Below are 9,917 nucleotides of genomic sequence, written 5' to 3'. Positions count from 1 at the left end.
TGGCTGACGGTAGTGTCTTTTTGATAAGTTCGTTTATCAACTCGTCGCGACGCGAAAATAAAAGCAAATAATTCAATAAAATAATCAGGGTATTGCAGTGTTATTACATCATTTTTTTACATCACATAACAACATATTCATGCAGAAAAATGTATGTTTTCTGCTTGAAAAACAACTGCAACTCGTCTGTGGATGGCGAGAGTGTGCTCGTTAAATCATCCGCTAGACTTAACAACAATAATAATATAATAAAATAATGTTTTGTGCATTCGCCCGGTGCAAGGATTTTTTTTTCGGCTTTTGTATGAAAATGTAATAAAAATTTGAAAAAATATTTTTTTTATAAAAAAATTCCTAAAATTTAAAAAAAATATTATTTTCATAATTTCTAAAATATTTAATTTAGAAAAAAAATTATTGAAAATTAAAATATTTTATTTTTTTTATTTTAGATTTTAATAAAATTTTATTTCTGAATTTTAATAAAAAATAATTTGCATAATTATTTTTTTTTTATTTAATTATTTTTTTAATTTTTATTTTAATTATTTAATTTTTATTTTTTTTTAATAAACATTTTCACCACTTTCAATAAAAATCATGTACTTAAAAATTTTCATATGTAATGAAATTGCAGTCTCGTTTTTGTTGCTGGAGTGAATGAGCACTCCAAATAAAAAATATTGAATAAAAATAAATGTATGAGCACACAAAATCAACAAAAAAAAAGATAAAAGAGAGAAATCAAAGCAAATAAACGCAATCTCTGTAATATATTGAATAATGTGGAATGTTTATACACAGCACTCAAACATTGAGTATGCGAAAAATAAAATGAGCTGATAAGATTTTCTGGATTCAATTGGCGAATGTTTGTGCATTGAAGTCGAAATTGGAAATATTTTCCTCCTCAATTTTATATGCAAATGCAATATTTTTTTTCGTGTTATTGCTGCTTGCCTATTGTTGTTGCTGTTATTTTTATTTGTTCCAAATGTGGGACGGATGATATTTCATTCAATTCAATCGATGTGCTCTTCTTTTCTTCTCATGCAAGACACCATCAACAAAGGAACGAACGTCGAAGTGAACATAAACAATGTAATGCCATCGTCATCTCCGTTTTGTAACTTTTCTTCCCATGTCTTCCCTTGATTTGCAAAATTGTTTTCTTTTGCCGCCGCCGCCGCACCGCCACGATATTTGGATTGCGAACATTTAACGTATGGCTCACAGCGTTATTCAATCAACATAAATCTCGTTGACATTTGGATAGAGAGAGAAAACGAGTACGGCGGAAAAAAAGATGAAAAATGCAAAGAAGGTAAAATATTTTTCAATTACTTTTTCAATCGAAAAGTCACATATTATCATACAGAGACATAGACATAAAAAGGAACGAAGAGAGACGAACTTGCGCGGCGATGATAGATCGTTTTTTACGATGACAGGTACACAAAACGTACGTATTTCAGGTAATAGAGCGGAAATATATATGCCCCAATTTTCGAGGATATAGACAACTTTGATAGTTTTGTATTTTTTATAAGTGCTTGATTTGGATTGATTGGTACTTTGAAATTGCTCTTTATAATTTTTGTTAGATCGACAAAGCTTATATAGACACACTAATTGATTTAAGCTTAAGTTTAAGTAGAAGTCAAAAGTAATTTGGTTTTTAGCTTTTTGACCAAATTTTGAGGAAAAACAAATTAAAATGATTTTTTTCCAAAATTAGATCGATGAGCCAAATAACTTTTGAATTTTTCTTTCATTAAGCTTAAGTCAACTTAATCAAACTTAGTCAATAGAATTTTAAAAAAATTACTTATTTTCTATTACTCCGACCTTACAGTCAGTATCTAGCCTTGGTCTGTTGAAGAAGTTGTCTCATTCGGATCTATTTTGGGATTCAACTGTCCAATTTCTCACATTTAGCGCCTTCAGAATGGCTTAGATTTAATTAACCCATAAATATTGCTTTTGATCGCCCAAAACTTCGACGACTTTCTGGATCGTTTCGGAATAACATAGCGAGAGGCTTAGTCTAGGTTCGTTCGTGCTTAATGACCTGCTTCTCTCAGTCGATTAACCTTGCTTTTGTTTTGTTTCATTTTTAATTCAAGAAACAAAGCTTACCTAATTTTATAAATTTCAAAATTGCAAGTCTAGAACCTTTAAAATTCGCCTTCCCTGATGATTCAAAATGTTTTCTCAAATTCCACGAAAATTGCTTTTCAAAGCAAATCATTGCAAATTCCTATGATTGTCAATCAACCATGTAACTTGTTTGTACAAAAACTAGCATCAAAACAGCAAGAGCAGCATTGCATATCCCAAGCTGAAAAAGAAACGTTAAATTTCCAATAAAAAATCATTCGATTGGCATTTTCAATCAAAAATATTATTCAAAGTTTTATGATCTGGAATGATAGACAGACAAAAAAAAACAAAAATGTTCATTTTCAGATCCGATTCGAGTGTCGTCGTACAGAATTTTAGTAGTGCAATTATTACTCAGATGAAGACTACATCAAAAATTTATTTACATCCTACTCACCTAGATTTACTTGCACACATATGAAAAGTTATTTGTCGAGCATCTGAATAAACATGAACTTTGGTAAATATGGCGGTTCTCTGTGTGCTCGATGGATGAATAGACGATGATAAATATTTATAAAGCGCACTCGATTTAACGAGAAAGCACTTTTGGAGTTATTTATATGCAGTAAAATTGATGAAATGGAAAGTTTGCTAGTAACAGTGCATAATTTAACCCGACAACACCTGAAACCGTTTCTAAAATAGTGATATATTGCTGCATTATTAAAGGTCGGCGTGATTGCAATTAATATTAAAAGTGAGAAATGTACACAGACACGATCCATTAACACTGCATCAAATTCTAAACATTGAACTAAACTATACACACAAAAAAGGATGAAGTGATTTATAAATTAATGTGTACTCTTTTCACAGCTACCTCGTCTCTTTATGCTTTTTGTGTGCTTTGCGTTTGTACGGTTTTTGTCAATATATCAGAGGATAAATAGCTGTTTGCTTACATACCTATATGAAACGATAGGTAGGTGTTGAAAACTTGTTTATTTTAATAATTATAACAAAATCATGTGAATATAGTGTTAGTTGCTGATAGGCAGATGTTTAAATAGGATTAGAGCGAATGACGGATGAAAATTTTAGTTTAATTTTGATTAAATTTAAACGCGGAAAAATTTCACGACAAACATTTTTTGTGTGATAAAGGGAAAAAAGCATCAATAAAAAAACGAGCAAAGCAATAATTTGATGCCTTTTAATTAAAAACACAAACAAAATTAAAAAATATTTTCATAGTAAAATAAGAGCATACCAGAGATATTAAAACATGATAAAAGGTGGTTCAAAAAGTTATCAAAATTTTTTAAGCATTTTCAGATTCATGCTTAATTTATGTTTCAAATTTATCGGATTTAAATATAAAATAACTAAGTGATATTGTTGGATACTGCATTCAATAAAAACAAAAAATTATGCGAAGATGAAATTTGTGTTGATTTTTGTACGAATTAGACTTTGTCTAACTTAATTGAAAACTCAGGGTGCTACGCCGGGTTTTGTATTTAAATATATATAATGACAAACATCAAAGGTCTTGAACAGTCCCAGCGAAGAATAAATTCTTTAATCATTCTAACTCGCATTCACTCTCGTCAGTTCTGAGGCCATCGTCATCGTAGCTGTTGAAATCAGGAATTTCATCCAGTTCCATATCAATGACGTCAAATTCATTGAAGTTTTCTCTTTCCTCATTTTCAACGCCATCAAGGTCATTTTCCATCATTTCATGTAAGCTACTTCGGAAAACATTAAAATATTTTTTTGTCTTTTTTCTTGAAACAATTCTCATTACTTTTCGATCTTGACAATTATGTGGATTTTCAACATGTTGGCTGTGGTTTATAGCAAAATCTGTGTTTGTTACCATTTGTCTCAATTGATCATCAGTAAACTCACGCAAAATTGGCGGAGACGTAACTACAATAATATACAAAAAAATATTAGATGAGATTAACAAAATATATTACATCAAACTTACCTTCGAATAAATTCCAGAAAATAATTTCGTAGAAAAAACGAGCCTTTTCATTTATTTGGTTTCTTTTTGGTTTTCTAAAATTGCGTATTACCATTGGTCGCTCTTGTTTTCTGGCAGTTATTATTTTTTTACAAGCAACTTCCCGTATTTTCTCATCTTTATCAACTAGCATGCCTTTATACAAAAATAAATAGAAAAAATCATATTTCAATACAATGTTTCGAACGCAAAATTAATCACTAATTAATCACTTCAATTAGAATTTTTGGACAGGTTGCAATCAAAATTTTCTTAAAAATCTTCTCTTTTCTTTTTCGACCTCTTGAAAAAGCTTTATTTATGGAGAACGTGTTGCGTTTCATCACATGAGACATATCAAATTCATTTATTTGTTCCGTTTTATGTTGGTAAGGAGATTTGCTCCCTAATATGGACTCTGCTTTATCACGCATTGTTCCCCTTATCTAACGAAAAGACATTTTTTCATTCTCTGTTGTATGGACTAATGAAAAAATGTCACCATTAGCAAAAATATAAAGTTTTTGAGGGTGTTTGTTTAATTCGCTTATGATTGCTATACAATGTAACGTATGCACATGTTCACATGTGCAACGACCTTCATTGAAGCGAATATAAACTTTTGTCCTCGTTGTTTTTTAAAAAACAATTTGACATGTTACATCCTTTTCTCGTAAGTTTGAATAAATTATAGCTTTCATATCTTGGTTATTTTTTTATTCAATTCAAAATCTTTTACACCCCAAAATTCTGTCTCGAGAACTAAATTAAGATCTTCGTTATTAGGATTTCTTTTCTGACCTCTTGAAAAAGCTTTATTTATGGAGAACAAGTGAGGAAGTTTGTGTTAAATTTTCAGGACTCTCTTTTGCAGAACGTATAATTGTTTTTTATATATTGTTTTGCACAAAATAATCAATTATGAAAACTTCCTTTGTGTCAAAGTGGTATATCATTCTTTGTATTTTTTTTATTAATTTATACTTAAACTTATTCATGGCTACAATGGGTCTCGTGATTAGTCCTGCCACTCATATGATTTTTTAGTAGTCGATTTCTTAGTATAATATAGACATTAAATGGAGTAAAGTTAAGCGATGTAGACGTCTATAAAAATAATTCTGTGAACTTTCCAACCCACCTTTCAATATTCAACAATATACACGAAAAAAAACCAAACCGATTAAAATTTAAAACATTAAATAGATACTGTATGAAAATTTGAAATGTTCAAATATGAAAACATGGAAAATCTCCCTTCCAACATGCATCCCTATAACACACAAACACACTAAAAATCTATAATTAAATAGAAAAAGCATTATCTGTTTTTGCATTTCATTTATGCTAAAATTGCAATCAATGACTGCAACATTTAAGACTTTTTACAAACAATTTTAATATTTGCACATTAAATTCCGTAAATTTTCATATATATTTATTTATGAAAGTTTTAGGAAGATAAAAGTTGTGCTCTTACGATGTCGCATGTTAACTTAATGAGCAAATTGAATTAGCTTTCAGTTCATTTGCGACAATGCTAATTATCAGTTGGTACATTTTCGCGTAGGTAGTGTTTAATTAATCCTCTCAACTGTCTTTAATTCGCGGAATTGCAAGAAATCGATATCTCGTTTCAATTAACATATACACGATAAAATTCTACAAACCTAATTTTCAATTCGTTCCATCTACCCAGAAATGCACTTTGTGATATATGAGCACTCTACCGTCAATCAGTAACTCCGTTTTTCTCCCGTGCATGCAATTTCCATTCCAATATGTTGGCAAATGTTTATCTTTTAAATTAAATCACTTTGTCTCTTTTGATGTTTTTGTACATCCTTCATGTACGTACAGCACTCATGTGTGTGTGTATGTCAATTATCCTCTTCACTTTTTATCAACCCGGAGAGAAAATAGAAAATTTTCTCTCTCACCCACGTTCAAAACAGAGAAACTCCGGGAAAATTTCTCTCACGGAACACGTGTTGTTTGTGTTCTGTCTCACGATTTTCCGACAGTTGTCTCCCTCCCGCCTGCAGTTTGTGTTCAAGCCATGACCTTACTCAAATACTTTTCTCTGGCGTGTTTGACGACCCGGTTTTACACACAGCTACACACCCAGCCGAATCTCATTCACTCACTCACAATGTTGCAAGAGACCAAAAATTTTCCCTTTTCATTCAATAAGAACCGTATCGCACCACAAAATGAAAATCAGTTGTTTGTAAAACGTTGACAGATGCGGTTGTAACGAACGCAAATTTACTTGGAAAACGTAATTCTTTTTGCGTTTTTTATTTGAGTTTGTTACTTTTTCAAATAACAAAAAAAATGTAACTCGAGATCGTGAAATAAAAAAAAATAAAATAAAAGAAAACACTTCGCGTGTGAAAAAAATAACATCTCAAATTACGAAAAAAAAGGAAAAAAAATAGAAAAAAAAATTTAAATAAAAATTGTGTAACAAATTGTTACAAAATTGAGTAATTAAGTAATTGGCAAAAAAAAAAATAGGAAAAAAAATTAAAATAATTATTGTGACCTGGCATTTGTCCCAACTGTCATTCAACATTCTTGAAAGCAAGAAAAAAACATCTAATTAACGTTTAACGTTTTAATTCTCACAAATAATGATGTTGATGTTTTGGTGTCGTTTAGTGTTCCAGGAAAGAATTTTTGGGTAAAAAAAAAATAAATAAACATCAATCAAAAATAAAATAAAAGGACGACAAAAAAAAATAAAATTGGAGTCAAAGTTGGAAATGTGCGTGGGAAAAATGTGGAAATTCATAATATTTTTTGGATTACTAACTCTGGTGCTTGAAGGTAAAAAAAATTCAAAGTAAATTTATCACTAGTTAATAAAAAAAAATCTGATGATGAAGATACTAGACGACGACGACGAAAGTCACGTGACTGCGTGTGTGAGTGAAATGAACTAATAATAGAAAAAAACTGATAAGTAGCTAGTGACTTGGCCATAAACACGTACTTTGCACAAAAAGTGATAAAAAATAGGAAAATATTCCTTTTTTTATATTGAAAAAACATAACGACGAAGGCTTTTCTTAAAGGATTTGTCATGTAATACATTTTTTTTACGTTCACACGTCTTTTGCATTACCCCAAGTAGGTACTTTTGGGCTCGTCTGACACGTGAAAAACCTACGACTAACAAAAAAAATTTGTCACCAAAGGCTTTTCTCTCGAATCGATCAATCAAACGCTCATTCGTCAGCAGAGAGGAAAAAACCTTTATTTTTATTACATTTTTTATGTGTGTGTCTCGTGTTAAATTTATGTTGCATGTGTCAAGTCATGTCATATCTTATTTCTCTCAGGTGACATACACAACAAAATATTTACATGGCCTTTTATATATTTTGGCAAAACATTTTTTTTTCGGGAGACCTGTGACTGATAATGTGTGTCGCTAGGGAGACATTTTGCTGCTGCGTGAATATGCGAAAATGAAGGTTAAGCAGCGTTCGATCTTAAAAGCTTTTTTTTTTGCTATTTATGACGACGCACTTTGGTGAATTGAATTATGGTTAAAAAAATAATTTGTAGGAAAAATGTTGGGAGTGAATAAAAATTTTATGTTTATTTTTCAATTTTTGTGTTTTTCACATAAGGATAAATTCATAAAATTATTTTGACTAAATTATTCAATAAAAAAATCACATACTAATGAAATCAAGGTATAAAAATCCTTTTTTGAGTAATTTTTTCTAAAACAAAAAATAATAACAAAAATTTAAAATAACATTTTTTTAAGTTTTTTATAAAAAAAACAATAAAATTAAAATTAACTAGAAATTTATAATAAAAAAAAATAACAAATAAAAAATTATATTAAAAAAAAATATTAAATAATTTTAAAAATAAATAATATTTTTAAATAAAATAATTTTTTAATCAATAAAAAACACAAAAATCTTTTTAAAAAATCGAAAAATTAATAAAAATGAATTTTAAAATAAAAATTGTAAAATTTAAATAAAATTAATAAAAAATTTTATCATAAAATTACGATTTAATTTAAAAAACACAAAAATATTACAAAAAATCAAAAATTAATTTTTAAAAAAAATTTTTCCAATAAATCACTAGAAAAACAAAACCGAAACTCTACTGAGAAAATTTTACTAACACTCTGCAATTTTTTGTTTACTTTTATTTTTTAATTACTTTCGATTTTTTTTATTTTTAAACCTTCGAAACCTATTTTTAGTCCATTGATAATGAAATTAATTGACTGACAGCGGACATATCGAAAATAAAATAAAAGTTAAAATAAGACCATAAATTGTTCAATTATGTCATCAAATCATAAAATATTCACTCGTTCATTCAACAAATATACAAAACGCCACAGAATGGGATGGATAAAAATCTTTTAAATGATTTTTTTACCTTTTTTTCCTTTTTGCTGTTCATTCTTTTGTTATACTTTTCATCCTCTTCGCTAACAAACACACACACACATAAATCATGTATGGGCTCTATCTATCCATTCATTCAACAAATTGAAGACAAGGTCACTTTTTTGTTCCTTTTTTAGCTTTACTCGACTATTATAATCATGATTTTCTCTCTCTTTTTCGTGAAAAAGGACGAATTTTCAGTAAAATCCCAAAAAAGAAGGAAAAAAATCTAAATCATAAAATATTTACAAAGAATAAATTTTTTCGGTTAGCTCATTTGTAACATCTGTAACTTCCTGTCTGGCTTGACTCATCACTGTGCGACGACGACGACGTCACACGTGCCACAGAGAAAAAAACTTTTCAGTATAAATTTATTTTTTTTTTGTACGTCAAGCAACGAGCTTATGAGATTATTCTCATCAAGTTTGGCGGACGGGCATATGTTGGCATACATTTGTAATAAAAAAAAACACATCTCACTCGCATAAAACTTCATGAAAAATCCACCAAAATGAGTGAATATAATTCGCATAAAAATAGCATGCGAGGCACTCGTGGTTGGATGAAGAATAAAAAGACGAATAAAACACTTAGAAAAATAGTGGGATTTTCGTCTTTTGCTACAACAACAATAAGAACAAAGAAATTGTTACTTGCGGAATGGCATGAAGAACATCAAAATTTCATATGGTTTTCTTCGTTTTTTTTTCGTCTTTCATTAAGATAGATCACCATCCGCAATAGACATAAATTGGATTTATTTGTTTTCAGTTTATTTGTGGCTTGTCTTTGTGAGAGTCGTAACGATGCCATTCCACAAGAAGGTGCGCAATAATTCAACTTAATAAGGTGCTTTAATGGATTCCAGTTTATCTTCCGGATTGTTTTGTGCGAAAAAAGAGCGGAGGAGGATCTATTAATTCTCGCTTATTGTCGTGGATTCGCTTTGTAATGAGACATAGGAAATATTTCAATGTATTTTTGGGTTTTTCTTTTAAAAGATTTTTCTTGACTTAAAGACAAAATAAGAAAAAGCACTAAATTTAAAGAAGAGACTGTTGAAGAAAATTTCAAGAAAATTTGAAAAATTTTCAAACATAATTTTAAAGAACTTAAAAAATTTAAGTTCATTTAAAAATTTGATTTCTTTATAATTTGTTTATAGATTAAGATTTATTTATAAATATTTTCATTTTTTTTTAATTTTCAAAATAATTTTTTTGGTTTAACATCTTTTTCTAAGTTAAAACAAAAAAAAATATAAAATAAATAATTTTAAAGACTTAAAAATTTCTTATGTTTATTTTACATTTTTTAGCTATTTAACTTTTAAGAATTTATTGGATATAAATCAAAATATT

At 28.9% G+C, this 9,917-nt stretch overlaps 1 protein-coding gene across 1 annotated transcript in view; it reads left to right on the top strand.

Moving 5' to 3' along the window:
- The first annotated feature begins 6,886 nt into the window (after positions 1–6,886).
- The window catches only part of LOC134837426 (uncharacterized), a 41,965-nt gene continuing 38,934 nt past the window's right edge, over positions 6,887–9,917 (top strand). The window contains exon 1 of the mRNA XM_063852801.1: positions 6,887–6,952. Coding sequence (XP_063708871.1) covers positions 6,889–6,952 — 64 coding nt within the window. The 5' untranslated portion in view covers positions 6,887–6,888. The remainder of the gene's footprint in view (positions 6,953–9,917) is intronic.

The sequence above is a fragment of the Culicoides brevitarsis genome, chromosome 1 (assembly GCF_036172545.1).
Source record: "Culicoides brevitarsis isolate CSIRO-B50_1 chromosome 1, AGI_CSIRO_Cbre_v1, whole genome shotgun sequence".
NCBI lineage: Eukaryota > Metazoa > Arthropoda > Insecta > Diptera > Ceratopogonidae > Culicoides > Culicoides brevitarsis.
The sequence above is the reverse complement of the archived record's forward strand: the minus strand, read 5'-3'. Positions and strand labels throughout refer to the sequence as shown.